This window comes from Mucor velutinosus (assembly GCF_035048745.1).
Source record: "Mucor velutinosus strain NIH1002 chromosome Unknown tig00001569, whole genome shotgun sequence".
NCBI lineage: Eukaryota > Fungi > Mucoromycota > Mucoromycetes > Mucorales > Mucoraceae > Mucor > Mucor velutinosus.
The window spans coordinates 1,740,446-1,756,927 of record NW_027041921.1 but is presented as its reverse complement, the minus strand read 5'-3'; the positions used below and the strand labels follow the sequence as shown (position 1 = coordinate 1,756,927).

General features: G+C 43.9%; 6 protein-coding genes across 6 annotated transcripts; 4 read left to right on the top strand and 2 right to left on the bottom strand.

Moving 5' to 3' along the window:
* Window positions 1-484: 484 nt before the first annotated feature.
* ANB1_2 (translation initiation factor eIF5A) lies at window positions 485-4,900 on the top strand (the record flags this gene model as incomplete). Its single annotated transcript, XM_064831942.1, has 1 exon — window positions 485-4,900. One exon carries the CDS (start codon window positions 485-487, stop codon window positions 4,898-4,900), a length of 4,416 nt encoding a protein of 1,471 aa, XP_064678222.1.
* A 480-nt stretch (window positions 4,901-5,380) lies between these two features.
* On the top strand, window positions 5,381-9,937 carry ATC70_012770 (uncharacterized protein; the record flags this gene model as incomplete). The annotated part of the gene is made up of 1 exon (XM_064831941.1): window positions 5,381-9,937. One exon carries the CDS (start codon window positions 5,381-5,383, stop codon window positions 9,935-9,937), a length of 4,557 nt encoding a protein of 1,518 aa, XP_064678221.1.
* A 652-nt stretch (window positions 9,938-10,589) lies between these two features.
* On the top strand, window positions 10,590-11,303 carry ATC70_012769 (uncharacterized protein; the record flags this gene model as incomplete). Its single annotated transcript, XM_064831940.1, has 1 exon — window positions 10,590-11,303. One exon carries the CDS (start codon window positions 10,590-10,592, stop codon window positions 11,301-11,303), a length of 714 nt encoding a protein of 237 aa, XP_064678220.1.
* A 29-nt stretch (window positions 11,304-11,332) lies between these two features.
* Window positions 11,333-13,236, bottom strand: ATC70_012768 (tRNA-uridine aminocarboxypropyltransferase; the record flags this gene model as incomplete). Its single annotated transcript, XM_064831939.1, has 5 exons — window positions 11,333-11,376; window positions 11,435-12,552; window positions 12,608-12,945; window positions 13,010-13,110; window positions 13,158-13,236. The coding sequence occupies 5 exons, from the start codon at window positions 13,234-13,236 to the stop codon at window positions 11,333-11,335; spliced, it is 1,680 nt and encodes a 559-aa protein (XP_064678219.1).
* A 623-nt stretch (window positions 13,237-13,859) lies between these two features.
* Window positions 13,860-14,123, top strand: ATC70_012767 (uncharacterized protein; the record flags this gene model as incomplete). Its single annotated transcript, XM_064831938.1, has 1 exon — window positions 13,860-14,123. The coding sequence occupies one exon, from the start codon at window positions 13,860-13,862 to the stop codon at window positions 14,121-14,123; it is 264 nt and encodes an 87-aa protein (XP_064678218.1).
* Window positions 14,124-14,308: 185 nt separating this feature from the next.
* Window positions 14,309-16,227, bottom strand: ATC70_012766 (uncharacterized protein; the record flags this gene model as incomplete). Its single annotated transcript, XM_064831937.1, has 5 exons — window positions 14,309-15,322; window positions 15,384-15,551; window positions 15,623-15,758; window positions 15,818-15,963; window positions 16,024-16,227. 5 exons carry the CDS (start codon window positions 16,225-16,227, stop codon window positions 14,309-14,311), a joined length of 1,668 nt encoding a protein of 555 aa, XP_064678217.1.
* Between the last annotated feature and the right edge of the window lie 255 nt (window positions 16,228-16,482).

Below are 16,482 nucleotides of genomic sequence, written 5' to 3'. Positions count from 1 at the left end.
TTTTATATCTAAAATATATATACTGGAAAACTATGAAAAAAAAATAGACAAGCCAATCATATCCTTTTAAAATCTAATAGTATTAAAAGCCAGAACAAACGAGGGCATAACCACCGGCGAAGCCGGCAATGGGGAGGGGGTTTGGGGGAGGGGGCTTAGCCCCTCCACCAAGAACATCAAGCATCACAATTTGCATAAAGTGTATGAAATATCTTTTTGTTAAAATCAAATCGAATTATCATGCCTCCTGTTCAAGCTAGAAACTGTGTAACCTGTAGAGTTGCTCTACCTGAAGATTACAATTTTCGAAAATGTGATTCATGTCGAGTAAATAGAAAAGAAATGGAAAACAAACATTCGAACGAACCTTATATATATATTTTTGTTTCAGGAACGTGCCCGAAACTACGCCAGACAGAGAGCTGCATTAAGGCCACCTAGAGCACCTAGAGCACCTGCCGCTTTCATATCAGAACTTGGAAGAATGCAACCTCATTATCTGGGAAGAATGGACGTTGTATGTGATGGTTGTGGCGCATTGCATTGGGACGCAGCAAGAACTACCGGTCAATCCAGAAGCAACAATCTCTTCTACTCTTGCTGTAAAAAAGGAAAGGCCATATTGCCCTTATTGCAAGATCCGCCTGAGCCCTTGAATAGCTTAATCAACGGAAGCCATCCACGCTCATCCCATTTCTTGAAGCATATAAGGCAATGCAATACTTTGTTTGCTTTTACTTCATTCGGTACCACTGCTACGCCAGCAGGGGCCCAGAGAGAAGGAGAGGAGGAGAGAAGAGGTGGAGTTACTCCAGTAAGTGCCCATGGTGAATTGTATCACATGCAAGCACCCTTGAATTTTGGTAATGCTCCAAAGTACAATCAACTGTACATTTACGATCCCGAGTATGCTGCTGCATGTCGATCTGCCAACCCCAGAAATCAGCATTTAGATGATTCAATCATTGAAGCATTAAGTGAAATGATTGATGACCCGGTTCGTTGTGGTAACCCATTTGTACGTATCTACAAGCATGCCCACGAAATTCTGAGTGCAGAGGAAGAACGACAAGCCCAAGATCATGTCAGCGAGGATGCGTATATTCGACTCAATCCTCAAATGAGACTGGAATTGGTTGTCGGTGAAGATAGGCGTACTCAGAACTTGCCAACTGTCAACGAGATTGCAGCTATTATCCCCAATGAATATGCTGATTCAAGTTTCAGAGACATCCTGATTACCTATCGAAATAGCACCTCCACCAGTTCCAGAGGACTCTTTAGAAGGATCAACGAGACGCATGCTGCCTACATGCCTCTCCATTACGTTTTGCTTTTTCCCAGAGGTGAATATGGGTGGCATTGGGGCCTTCGTTTGCAATTGCCTGCTTCAACTGTTGATGCCATGGATGTTGACAATGAAGAAGCGCAAGAAGAGGGACAACGTCGAGCAACAGGCAGGCTTACCCAGCGTGCCTTCTATAGATTTAGATTGCATGTCAGGAATGGTGAATCCAAAATCCTGTTCCTCTCGAGACGTCTATTCCAGCAATACCTGATCGATGCTTGGGCTGTTTGTGAACAAACCAAGTTAAACTGGATCAAGGCTAATCAAACGACTCTCCGTGCTGATGTCTACAAAGGTCTTGCTGATGCTATCAGTGCTTCTGATACAGATCTTGAAACGGTGGGTAGAACGTTTATTTTGCCAAGCAGTTTCACTGGTGGTCCCCGGTTTATGGCAGAGCTGTACCAAAACGCAATGGCTATTTCTAGATTCTTTGGTAAGCCAACGTTATTCATAACGTTTACTGCAAACCCAAACTGGAGGGAGATCCAAGATGAGTTGTTGCCTGGCCAAAGTGCTGCTGATCGCCCAGATTTGGTTGCTGAAGTATTCAACCGGAAGCACGACGCATTACTCAAAGACCTGAAGCAAAAGAAAATCTTTGGTGCTTATAAAGGGATTGTGAGAACAATCGAATACCAGAAGCGCGGCCTCCCGCATAGTCATATGCTGTTGTTCTTGGATAACCAAAATGACCGGTTTGATACGGCAGAGAGGATCGACCAGATTATTTCCACAGAAATTCCAGACGTTCATCAAGACCCTGAACTACATGCAATTGTCACCCGCAACATGATGCACGGTCCATGTGGTGGTTATAACAAGAAATCTCCCTGTATGGTGAAGGATGCTTTCGGTAACGACGTCTGCTCAAAAAAGTTCCCAAAGCCTTATCAGCCAGCAACCATAGTTCCTGATGATGGGTATCCACTCTATCGTAGAAGAATGGATGGCCGCTCTCATGTAATACGCATCAAAGATGATCAGAACGTGTACCACGACTTTCATATGACAAATGAATGGGTGGTAGCGTATAATCCATTCCTATCAAAGAGATACAACGCTCATATCAACGTGGAAGTATGCGCCAGTGTCCAGGCTATCAAATACATCAACAAGTATATATACAAAGGTTCTGATCAGACTACTCTGAAAACCACGACTACCGCGACAACAACCGCAACAGCTGGTACTGCAGCAATGTATCAGAATGATGAATGTGCCAAATATCTGAATGGCCGTTATATCAGCCCGTGTGAAGCCGTCTGGAGGTTGAAAGAGTTCCCAATGCATGAGGAAAGCCCACCTGTCACTACACTTGCTATTCATCTTGAAAATGAGCAGCCTGTATATTTTGATCCTTCCTGGCCTCAATCAAGAATTGATAATGTCCTGAGAGAGAGTCATACCACGCTCATGGGTTACTTTCATTATAATGCCGTGAATCAAAACAAACCTGGTTTTCAACCATTGCTTTACCAGCAATTCCCAGAGCATATGACTTGGAAAGAAAAGAAGCCAAAAAGGTGGGAAGCAAGACGAACCGATACCATGTCTATCGGCCGCATGTACTACTGTAGCCCTGCTGCCGGCGAGAGGTATTATCTGCGTCTGCTGCTCACAGTTGTCAGAGGAGCCACGTCGTTTTCTCATCTGAGAACTGTCAATAATCACGAGTATGCCACCTTTCGTGAGGCCTGTATGATGCTGCATTTGATCGAAGATGATGGAGAATGGACCAGAGCCTTTGAAGAAGCTGCTACCTTTGCCTCTGGCTACGCAATGCGTTCAATGTTTGTCTCTGCGCTCATGTTCAACTCATTGGTATCGCCTGTTCAGATTTGGGATCAATTCTGTGAAAGTTTCTGTGATGACCTTGAGCATGCAATCGTGCAAAAAGGGTATTCGCTGCTGCTCAGCGTGCAACCTGACGCTGAATTTTACCATGGAACGCGAAGTCTTGATTATGGCTTATATCTGTTGCAAACATCTCTTGGTGCACAAGACAGATCTCTAGGTCAGTTCAATTTGCCTTTGCCTCTCTTCAACTGGAATGGCTTGATAAGCAGAATGACTGGCATACAGCGCAATTCATTGATACTCAATGAAATGTCATATCTCCAAGATCAAGAAGCCTTTTCGTATCAGCAAAAGTATGCTCAAATGAACGCTACCCAGAAGCACATATTTGAGACCATCACCTCCTCCATCAACAGCAACGCCAACAGCTCACATTTCTTTTTGCAAGGTCCAGCTGGCACTGGCAAAACCTTCATTTACAATACTCTTTGTCACTTTTATAGAAGCCAAGGAAAAATTGTTCTCTGTGTTGCCTCCTCTGGCATTGCTGCTTTGCTACTTCCTGGTGGGCGTACGTCACACTCTCGCTTTGCCATTCCACTCAACATCCACGAGCAGTCTGTGTGTGCGATCAAGAAGAACGATGACCTTGCTGATCTCATTCGAGAGACAGCATTGATAATTTGGGATGAAGTGCCAATGCAGCATCGATATTGCTTTGAAGCTTTTGATCGAACACTTCGTGATATTTGTAGTCGTGGTGATGAAGTTACCTTTGGTGGTATTCCTGTTGTTCTTGGCGGTGATTTTGCTCAAATTCCACCTGTTGTTAGGCAAGGTGGCCGTCCTGAAATCGTCAATGCCTCACTGAAATCGTCAAGATTATGGCCCAAATTACAAAAGCTGAGCCTGACTGAGAATATGAGACTTGCCAACTCCAATGACACAGATAGGCAATTTGCAGATTGGATAGGAAAAATGTCGTATGAACCATCCATGATTGGCAGCATTGCTTTGCCCTCTTTTTTGAGGCAGATGACTGATCTTGATCAGTTCATTGAAGATATCTATCCTCAGCATGTTCTGCAGTGTCCTCTGCAAAATAGTGATTTCTTCAAGGAAAGAGCTATTCTCTGTTCAAAGAACGTCAACGTTGATGCTATTAACAGCAAGGTGATGGAGAACGTGATTGGGGAAAAGGTCACTTTGTACTCTGCTGACACGGTGCAATCTGATCTGACCAACACTGAGACCCAAGCCTATCCCTCAGAGTATTTGCAAACCCTTTCGCCTTCAGGGCTGCCGCCAGCAGTTTTGGAGTTGAAAGTAGGTCTTCCTGTAATGCTCTTGAGAAACCTCAACCCTGAAAGAGGTTTGTGCAATGGTACAAGGCTGATCATTCAGCAAATTGGACAGTATGTCCTCAAGGTGAAAATCCTCGGAGGGTCAGGTGCAGTCGAGTTGATTCCTCGCTTTACTTTGTCTACATTGCCTGGCACATTGCCATTCATATTGACCAGGAAGCAATTCCCGGTTAAAGTATCTTTCGCAATGACCATCAACAAGTCGCAGGGTCAATCTCTCAGGAAAGTTGCCGTGGACCTCAGGAGTCCCGTATTTACTCATGGTCAACTCTATGTTGCCATGTCAAGAGCAACATCTGCCAATGGCATGACCATTTTATTACCCGAAAATATGAAACACACAGAAAATGTAGTGTATCCTGAAGTTCTATTTTCAGATACTACCTAATATAACTACTCTATATATTTTTTTTTACCCTTTATAACTATTGATTTAATCAGTTTTATTGTAATCGGCCAAAGCCCGCAGGGCGACGCCGTCATCGAGCGTAGCGAGATAGATCGGCTAGTCTAATATATATACTGTAAAACATTCAAAAAAAGTAGACAAGCCAATCATATCCTTTTAAAATTTAATAGTATTAAAAGCCAGAACAAACGAGGGCATAACCACCGGCGAAGCCGGCAATGGGGAGGGGGTTTGGGGGAGGGGGCTTAGCCCCTCCACCAAGAATATAAGGCACCAAAAAAAAAATTTGATACATTGCTTTTTGTTATTATACGTACGTAATAATATGCCTCCTACTATTCAAACAAGACACTGCACGACCTGTAGAGCTGCTCTTCCAGTAGACTATGCTTATCGGAAATGTGATTCATGTCGAGTAAGTAAAATGGCTTTTAACGCCTAATAAAACCCTGAGACGCAATGGTTTATTTTGTTTGTACTCAAATTCAGGAACGAGCGCGAAATTACGCCAGGCAAAGAAGATTGGCGAATCGAAGAACACCAAGAGCACCTGCAGCGTTTGTATCAGAACTTGGAAGAGTACAACGTTCAGATTTGGGCAGAATGGACAACCAATGTGATGGATGTGGAGCTTTGCATTGGGCCGCAGAGAGGGCTGTTCAACAGCGAGTAAACGACAACTGCTTTCATGCTTGCTGCAAAAAAGGTAGAGCTGTCTTGCCCCTTTTGCAAGAGCCTCCCGAGCCTTTAAATAGCTTGATCAACGGAAGCCATCCTCGATCCTCTCATTTTTTGCAGCACATGCGACAATACAACACTTTGTTCGCATTTACATCATTTGGCACCGATGCTACGCCTGAGCAGCTCCAAAGGGATAGAGAGAATGAGATGAGAGGCGGCATCACGCCGGTTCGTGTTCATGGGGAACTCTATCACTTGCAAGCACCACTAAATTTGAGCAATGTGCCAAAGTATAGCCAGCTGTACGTTTACGACCCAGAGTATGCCGCTGCGATTCGCTGTGCAGACCCCAGAAATCAAGGATTGGACGACACGATCATTGAGCAACTGAGTGAAATGATTGCTGATCCTGTAGTTTGTGGCAATCCATTTGTAAGCATCTACAAACATGCTCACGAAATCCTGAAAGAAGAAGAGGAGAGGCAAGCTCAAGATGGTGTTAGCGAGAATGCTCACATCAGGCTCAGTCCTCAGATGCAAATGGAATTGGTTGTTGGCCAGGACAGACGCACTCAAAATCTGCCAACTGTCAACGAGATTGCTGCCATCATTCCAAACGAGTGTTCTGACAGGAGTTTCAGAGATATTTTGATCACATATCGTAGCAATTCCTCGGCCAGGGCTCAAGGCCAGTTTAAGCGTATCAATGAGACGCATGCTGCATATATGCCTCTTCATTATGCTTTGCTTTTTCCTAGAGGTGAATATGGGTGGAATTGGGGCCAAAGACTGCAATCGTCAGCGCAAACTGCTGATGCCATGATTATTGAGAGCGAAGAAGATGAGACACCAGCAGAGCAACAACAACAACAACAAGTGTCAGATAGCCGACTTACCCAGGGCGTGTTCTACAGATTTCGATTGCATGTTAGAAACAACGAGTCAAAGATCATTTTTTTGTCAAGACGTCTATTTCAACAATATGTGATTGATGCCTGGGCAATCTGTGAGCAAACAAAACTGAACTGGATCAAAGTCAATCAGACGAATCTTCGCGCTGATGTGTATAAAGGACTTGCTGATGCTACCTCTGCTGCTGACTCAGACCTCGAACAGGTGGGAAAGACGTTCATCTTGCCCAGTAGCTTCACTGGTGGACCGCGATTCATGATGCAGCTATATCAAAATGCAATGGCTATCTCTAGATTCTTTGGTAAGCCAACGTTATTCATCACATTTACTGCCAACCCAAACTGGAGGGAGATCCAAGATGAATTGTTGCCAGGCCAAACAGCCGCTGATCGCCCCGACTTGGTTGCTCGAGTATTCAACCTTAAGCACCGAGAGCTGCTTAAAGACTTGAAAGACAGAAAGGTCTTTGGCTGTTATAAAGGCATTGTAAGGACTATTGAGTATCAAAAGCGTGGTCTCCCTCACGGTCATATGCTATTGTTTTTGGATGCAGAAACAGATAGATTTGATACGCCAGAGAGGATTGATCAGATCATTTGCGCTGAGATCCCAAATGTTGAAGAAGAACCTGAATTGCATGCAATCATCACTCGCAATATGATGCATGGCCCATGTGGCGAGCTAAACTCAAAGTCTCCGTGTATGGTACAAGATGCTTTTGGCAATGATGTATGCTCAAAGAAATTTCCCAAAAACTACCAGCCAGTAACGGTGACCAGTGCTGATGGTTATCCTACTTATAGAAGAAGAAGAGATGGTCGTTCTCATCAGGTGCGCGTCAAGGACAAGTTGGGTGTCTACCGCGATTTCCACATGACGAATGAGTGGGTGGTGCCATACAACCCTTATTTGTCAAAAAAATACAATGCCCATGTAAATGTCGAAGTATGTGGTAGCGTCCAGGCAATCAAGTACATCAACAAGTATATTTACAAAGGCTCTGATCAGACAACGCTCAAAACTACAGCCACCACCACAGCCACTGAAACAGCAAATGCCACTACCACAGCAACAACTCAGAATAACGAAGTAGCCAAGTATCTAAATGGCCGTTATATTAGTCCTGTTGAAGCTGCATGGAGGTTGTTTGAATTCCCAATGCATGAGGAAAGCCCATCTGTTACTCCACTTGCTGTGCATCTTGAAAACGAGCAACCTGTTTATTTTGATCCCCAATGGCCACAGGAGAAAATTGACAAAGTATTGAGAGAGAGTCGCTCTACTTTGATGGCTTACTTTCATTACAACCATGCAAATCACGGCAAACCCGGTTTTCGACCGTTGCTTTATCAAGAGTTCCCTGAACATATGACTTGGCAGCAGAATGCAAAAAAGTGGAAGCCTAGGTCTTCGAGTAGAATGTCAATTGGGCGCATGTATTACTGCAATCCTGCTGCCGGCGAGAGGTATTATCTGCGTCTGCTGCTCACAGTTGTCAGAGGAGCCATGTCGTTTTCTCATCTGAGAACTGTCAATAATCACGAGTACGCCACCTTTCGCGAGGCCTGTATGATGCTGCATTTGATCGAAGATGATGGAGAATGGACCAGAGCCTTTGAAGAAGCTGCTACCTTTGCCTCTGGCTACGCAATGCGTTCAATGTTTGTCTCTGCGCTCATGTTCAACTCATTGGTATCGCCTGTTCAGATTTGGGATCAATTCTGTGAAAGTTTCTGTGATGATCTTGAGCATGCAATCGTGCAAAAAGGGTATTCGCTGCTGCTCAGCGTGCAACCTGACGCTGAATTTTACCATGGAACGCGAAGTCTTGATTACGGCTTATATCTGTTGCAAACATCTCTTGGTGCACAAGACAGATCTCTAGGTCAGTTCAATTTGCCTTTGCCTCTCTTCAACTGGAATGGCTTGATAAGCAGAATGACTGGCATACAGCGCAATTCATTGATACTCAATGAAATGTCATATCTCCAAGATCAAGAAGCCTTTTCGTACCAGCAAAAGTACGCTCAAATGAACGCTACCCAGAAGCACGTATTTGATACCATCACCTCCTCCATCAACAGCAACACCAATAGCTCACATTTCTTTTTGCAAGGTCCAGCTGGCACTGGCAAAACCTTCATTTACAATACTCTTTGTCACTTTTATAGAAGCCAAGGAAAAATTGTTCTCTGTGTTGCCTCCTCTGGCATTGCTGCTTTGCTACTTCCTGGTGGGCGTACGTCGCACTCTCGCTTTGCCATTCCACTCAACATCCACGAGCAGTCTGTGTGTGCAATCAAGAAAAACGATGATCTTGCTGATCTCATTCGAGAGACATCATTGATAATTTGGGATGAAGTGCCAATGCAGCATCGATATTGCTTTGAAGCTTTTGATCGAACACTTCGTGATATTTGTAGTCGTGGTGATGAAGTTACCTTTGGTGGTATTCCTGTTGTTCTTGGCGGTGATTTTGCTCAAATTCCACCTGTTGTTAGGCAAGGTGGCCGTCCTGAAATCGTCAATGCCTCACTGAAATCGTCAAGATTATGGCCCAAATTACAAAAGCTGAGCCTGACTGAGAATATGAGACTTGCCAACTCCAATGACACAGATAGGCAATTTGCAGATTGGATAGGAAAAATGTCGTATGAACCATCCATGATTGGCAGCATTGCTTTGCCCTCTTTTTTGAGGCAGATGACTGATCTTGATCAGTTCATTGAAGATATCTATCCTCAGCATGTTCTGCAGTGTCCTCTGCAAAATAGTGATTTCTTCAAGGAAAGAGCTATTCTCTGTTCAAAGAACGTCAACGTTGATGCTATTAACAGCAAGGTGATGGAGAACGTGATTGGGGAAAAGGTCACTCTGTACTCTGCTGACACAGCTCAGTCTGATCTGACCAACACGGAGACCCAAGCCTATCCCTCAGAGTATTTGCAAACCCTTTCGCCTTCAGGGCTGCCGCCAGCAGTTTTGGAGTTGAAAGTAGGTCTTCCTGTAATGCTCTTGAGAAACCTCAACCCTGAAAGAGGTTTGTGCAATGGTACAAGGCTGATCATTCAGCAAATTGGACAGTATGTCCTCAAGGTGAAAATCCTCGGAGGGTCAGGTGCAGTAGAGTTGATTCCTCGCTTTACATTATCAACATTGCCTGGTACATTACCATTTATTTTGACTAGGAAACAGTTCCCTGTAAAAGTGTCTTTTGCGATGACAATCAACAAGTCTCAGGGGCAATCCCTTAGAAAAGTCGCTGTAGACCTCAGGAGTCCTGTTTTCACACATGGCCAACTCTATGTTGCCATCTCGAGAGCAACATCTGCAAATGGTATGACAATTCTACTGCCAGAAAATGCGACTCGGACAGAGAATGTTGTCTACCCAGAAGTATTATATAATATAAATGCTGTATAAAAAAAGTTGGTCTGTAACTCCCAACTCCTGTCGTCTCAATCAAGTTTCAAGTCTATTTTTTGTTTTAAAATCTTCGAATCGAATATAATCATTGTTTAAAACCTACTTGATATACCAAATTTTTATTATCTCTGATTTGAAATGTCTTCGGCCAGAGCCCGCAGGGCGACGCCGTCATCGAGCGTAGCGAGATAGATCGGCTAGTAGTAAATATAACTAAAAAAAAAAAAACTCAATCAGCAATAAACCATGTCTCTTTTTAAGCTGTAAAATGTGTTGTTTTACCATGTCGTATCGCCAACTACATAGTGTAATCTTTGGTATGCTGGAGAGCTGGCACTTGGTATATATCTAAAAAGTGTTGTAACAAGAACAAATGAGGGTGATGGCCTCTCTTGTATCACTCATGCGTGTGCCATCAAGGTAAGAAGAAGATGCACATTCTCTTCATTGCACTATGTTGATATATCATGCCTTTAAACTAAATTGGTGTGTTCATTGAACTTCAGAACAATGCGAGCCATCCTATACTGCTAATAAAAATCGAAATGTTGCCAATGACACTAATAAATACCATCTGTATGGCCCACCACATTTTAATTTTTCATTTCTCTCTCTCTCTCTCTCTCTCTCTTTCATAATCACATTAGAAATGTACACAAATTGGCAAGAACAAGGCTTGGACTCATTTACTGCCATCCGATGGTATCGTGTTGGTGCAGTTGTTGAATATCTACATGAGCTTCGCAGATACATCATCTGCACTCCAGGTAAATTGAGTAGCACGTATATGCCAATGTTACAAAAAGAGTACTCTCAAGTTTACGACGGCGAGCAAGATGCTCTATCAGAGGGACATGCCATGGCACAGCAGAACAATGAGCGCACTCAAGGTCTCCCTGCCAAAGAGAGCCAACGATTCCCTGCCCATGAAGTCTACATCTGTGAAGCCATCGGTGATTGGGGTCTCATGCTGGATCGTCTCGCACTGATGTCAAGCATCATGGTCAATACAAACAGATTGGAACGAAGATATCCTCATGTTGACACAGCGGGTGGCTTGGAAGAACAGGGTATGGTGATGATTCATAAACTTATGCGAATGATTGTGGAGAGAGTAGACTTTGTCAATCGTCAACAGTTTGAGGCACGTTATGATTTGAATTGGCAACAAGAACAGGAGCATGAACAAACATCTCAACAGCGCAGTGGCATCACGGAAAGCAATAAAGCAAATCATGTCAAGCGTGAAGAGACTCCTAGGCGAGACACCACTGGCTCTGGATCAAGCACTCCTCACTATAGATCCATGTCGAGTGATCGCTCAGAAGGCACTGTAGACTTGACATCCAATCAACCAAACTAAAAACAAGCTCTCTTTTATTACACTCTTTGCTAATGACCATGACCATCTTCTGGAGCCGCAGTTGGTGGGTTTACTGTACAAAACATCTCGTCAATACATTGCATAAAATAAAACACCGCGTAAAGCTTTACCTTTAATCAGATCGTCAATTCTGAGTATAGCAAGAGCAGCTTCTGTAGCACTTTTTAGCGACTTGATCTTGGATATAGCAGGCTCCAAAACGCCAGCATTCAGGTTATCACGCACACCGCCCTGCATCAACTCCAAGCCATAGTTTTTAAGGGCACGTCTGCGCTCATTGGCACCCTCTTGCAATGCAGCATTATGATACGCACGGAGCTTGGCAACCAAATCAATGGCATCTTTGGCAGCATTGACAGCCAATGTCTTGGGTATGATCAAAAGAGCGCTGGCATATTCAGCAATAGCCAGCTGTTCACGGGAAGCCACACTGGAAGCGAAATTCTCCAAATAAATGCTGAGAGCCGATTCTACAGCGCCGCCGCCAGGCACCACGCTTTTGCTCTCCAGCGTACACTTCACAACACACAAGGCATCATGCAACGACCGCTCCATTTCATCCAACATGAAACTATTAGCACCACGCAATATAATAGAAGCTGCGTTCTGACTCTTTGTGCCCTTGACCACTATACATTCATCATCAGCGATGCGTTCCTGGATCACCTCTTCTGCTTGTCCCAACGAGCTGGCTTCAAATGTCTCTTCGCCGTCTAGATTAGCCAAAGAAGACACCAGTGTGGCACCTGTCGCTTTGGCTATGCGCTGCAAATCCTCCTTTTTGCATCGACGTACAGCCATAGCACCTGCTTCCACAAACAACTTGAGACAGAGGTCGTCAATGCCTTTGGTAGTGAATATGACATTGGCACCTGTATCCAAAATCTTGCTGATGCGCTCGGTTATGATGTCAATCTCTCGCTTGCGGATGTCTTGTAGCTTATCAGGATCATCGACAATAATATGCACACCGAGATGCATGCGCGCCTTTTGCAAGTTGATGTCCAAGCAGGCAATTTTAGCATTTTTGATGCATTTGTTCATGGCTTGTGATGCTACTGTGCAGTTCAATGCGTATCCACAAACAAGGACTGATTCACGCCCTGATTTGCCATGCGCTTTCAAAATGTTGACGGCCTCAACGGGGTATTTGGTTTGTCCTCGCGCATGGGTTGTCTTTACTGCCAGCATAGATTCCACTGCCAAAGTAGCAAAGAAGTCTGAATCGCTACATAGCCATGAGTATAGATCCACAGTGCGGAGCGAAAAAGATCGCCACTTACGAGCCAATGATTTTGCTGCTCATGGATGTCTTTGCTGCATTGATCAGGCACTCTTTCCCCAACGTATTGACACTGACAGCCATTTGATCCGCAATAAATCTACATGCCATTTTGGAAGCCAATCGGTAGCCTGTGATGATGGTGGTGGGATGGATCTTGTTTCTGACAAGGTGGTTGGCTCGCTTGAGCAATTCTGCTGCAATAATGACGACGGAGGTTGTGCCATCACCTACTTCTTTGTCTTGTTGTTGAGCTAATTCCACCAACACTTTTCCTGCAGGATGTTCGACTTCCAAGAGCTGTAATATGGTAGCGCCGTCGTTACTGATAGTGACGTCCTATATGTGGCGAGTGGGTTACTAGAAGCGAGACACCATGATCCAGCCCGAGATGCTCTTTTACCCCAATTTCATCCACCAGCATTTTATCTAATCCAACTGGGCCTAATGAGCTCTTGACAATGTTGGCAATAGACACTGCTGCAAGCACTGGTTTGTTACGACCTGTGTATCAGCTTACGGAAAATGTACACACCCATAATATAACTCACTGTTGCTCGATCTGACATCTTGTCCTGTCGTTCTTTGGCCGCCTAGAAATAGACTGGAACTTTGCTCGGGTTGATACATTTTTGAAATAAAGAAAAAAGAAGAATCAGATGCAAATGTCTCATCAATGCTCTCCATAAGTCACACAGCTCCGAGTTCAATGACGCTATAAAATCATATGGATAATAGGCGCCATATATGCTAAATCATACAAAGCAAAGGTAACATTACACAAGGCTACATGGCATCCTCCTCCCAAATGTACACTGCCAGTGTTTTATATAACCGATTGCCCTGTAATTGGCATCAGTGATCGCATTTTTGAGCACTCAGTGCAGCCTGGAATCTGATCATTGCACTAGTGCGAAACGAAGGTACAATCCAGGAGAACGCATATTCCAGTGCTTTTTGCGCTTTCCGCTACATGCTGCCGATCTTTTATGTATCTCAAGATGTTGTTAGAAAACCATGTTGTTGGCTCTCTGCACGCAATGATCGACAGATCGTATTACTATATACAAAAAGGCATTCCTGAACGCCATCAGTTACGTCTTGTTGCATAACACTGCATTTCTATATTCCATCTAAATCCGTTTATATGCTGTTGTAGCATAAGATTTTGAATACAAATAGAATCCATTTTCTGCCTCGTTTTCTCGATCAATCTTACTTTCTTTGATACTACTACTAAAGCCAATCTCAATATGCTTGCCTCTGTCAAATCCCTGGTTATTGTACTCTTCTGTGTCTTGGCTACTCTCAATGTTGTCAGCGCTGGTTGTAGAGAGTTGAAGCGTGATGATAGATTCGTTGAATACTGCTGCTCATGTACCGATAAGGGCTGGTTTGGCGAATGCCTCACAACCCACAACAGCGCTTGTTACGAAAATTACAAGTTGACTGGAGAACACAGCTGTCCTAAAGGTGAATGGGGTTGCTACACTGATTCCCAGAACCCTGTCCATTAAACAATGCGTAGAAAATATGTATTTGAATAAACATCTTGGCAACTGTAAATCATGTTCAGTCTATTGTCCAGTCTAGGTAAAAAGGCATCCACATAACTTGGCTTTATTTCAGAAAAAAAAAAAAAAAAAAAAGTGTATCCTGAAGTCTGCACCAAGACATGCCATTTAAAATTGCTCTTGCTACTCTAAAATGCCCAATCTCCCCAGTCATCGTCATCTTCAATAGCCTTTGCATCTGTTTTCGGCACTAGATCGCTCGTATTCGGCTGCTCACTGAGGCCAGATGCAATAGGTGTTAGCAGATCACATGTGGTGGGCATCATGAGCTTGGGCGAGGTTACGGGTGCTGATTGCGGTGCAAAACTACTCTGATCCAAGCTGATCAGACGATTAGATTGCTGGGCCGGTGGTGGTTGTGGTGGATGTTGAGTGTAGCTGGCAATATCGTATGGATCGTCGTTGTTTTTAGTCAGTGGCGTGCTACCTGTCTTTGTGTTGCTACTGCCCATGATGCCAAACGGATCATCGTCTATAAAATTGACCGGTTTTGCGGGTGCAGGCCGTTCTTGACTGAAATCACCAAAATCATCATCCCCTTCCTGCGTCTGACCCAGGTCCTGGTTGACCTCCGTTGTGAAATCGCCAAACTCATCATCCTGAATGGTATCTAGGGATGCATTGCCAAGTGTCGTAGACTTGGTATCTGAATGCATGTTGGCTGGTATTGTGTTTCGGCGCACAGGCGTTGGAGGTGATGCATGCGTTGGAACGAGAGGCTCAAAATTGAATTGAAATGTGGTAGGTGATTTGACAATGGTAGTGGGATCGTCTGTCAGGTCAAACAGATCCATGCCTTGTGGTGCTGGTTGAAAAGAGGTAGGTCGAGGTTTTGCAGTGTGCAGTTGCATGGATGAAGAAGGCACGCCTGTATCTCTTGTTGATGTAAATGCAACCGAATTGGACCGCTTCATGGAGGATGAACCAGCATCTTGCTGCTGCTTCAAATTGGATACATTCAAATGATTGAATGGTGTGCTTTGTTGTCGAGGCAAGCTTTTAGAGGCTGTAATAGGCGATGTAAGAGTCGTAGTTGTAGGTGATTTGGGCAAACTGGACTTTGACAAATGAGGCAAGAACCTTGATAGAGAGGATAGACCAAAGACGGACGATCTCTTTTCTGATGTGGTTGGCGTGGTTGTCTATTAATATACTTTTATATTAGACAATAATTTGATTGATTTAGTGTAACTAGATACTCACACTGCTGTTGGGAGTGGTAGGTTGATCTACCACTGAGTCTGTTGCTACTGCGGAAGATACATTGGATCCTATTACCGTGTCCAATGCTAGCTCCATACCCATCATAGGATGATGCTCCTGCGTCATGTCTGTATTCAACATGGTAGGTGTATTTGATATGGTTGGAGTCTATTAGATATATATATATTTTTTTTAGTACAATGTGTGGTACTACACTACTAATTTGTGCAATTCTTTACCGCTGATCTCTTACAGGCAAGGGCATTCAAATAGTGCCTTTCAATTTCAGACTGATGCCATTTCACTCTGGGTATACCAGTGTCATTCTCCATGTAACGAGTAACGGAATCCCATGTGAGTCGAGCATGAAGAGATCTACATTGATATAAAGGGATTAGATTGAGTTGCTGATTTATTAAAAACGGCACACGTACTCTGGTGCTTCCTCGAGTACATATTGCTCTATACTTTTAGGCGCATTGCCTGTGAAACTGTCTAATGCTTCATAATGGTATATTTGGCCTAGTAGGTGTTGCCATAAGTCTAATGCATCTTGCATGGTACTGAAGATGGGGGTGTTCTGCGTAGAAAACAGGATTGAATGGCGTGCTTTACGGTATATCCATGTGGGAGATCTTACATCTATGTCAAATTCCTCCTCCTCCTCCTCTTCCTCTTCCTCTTCAAAATCTCCAAAGTCATCGTCCTGTACGGCATCATCAAAACTACCAAAACCATCCTCCTGTTGTTGCTGAATGTCGTCATTCCCGTTTATTTGATGAGTGTCACTAGCAGTGTAATTTGGCGTATTGCCTGTATCTTCATTATCACTTTTATCCGACATTACAATGACAAGTGTGGATCATGCGAGAAAGGAATACAAAGAAGACTGATATTTCTTTTTTCTGCTGTTGTGAGTGGGCTTAGTGGAAAAATAAAATAAAATCCAAACCGGTTCAATGGAGTTCCAAAGACCCAATGATGATGATGGCTGTTGTACAATGATAATTACCTTGATATGATGTACCCATAGTGCGATACGCAGCCTATGCTGAAAACGAGGAGCAGCAGCAGCTCTCTGGCAGAACAAGTGGCCATC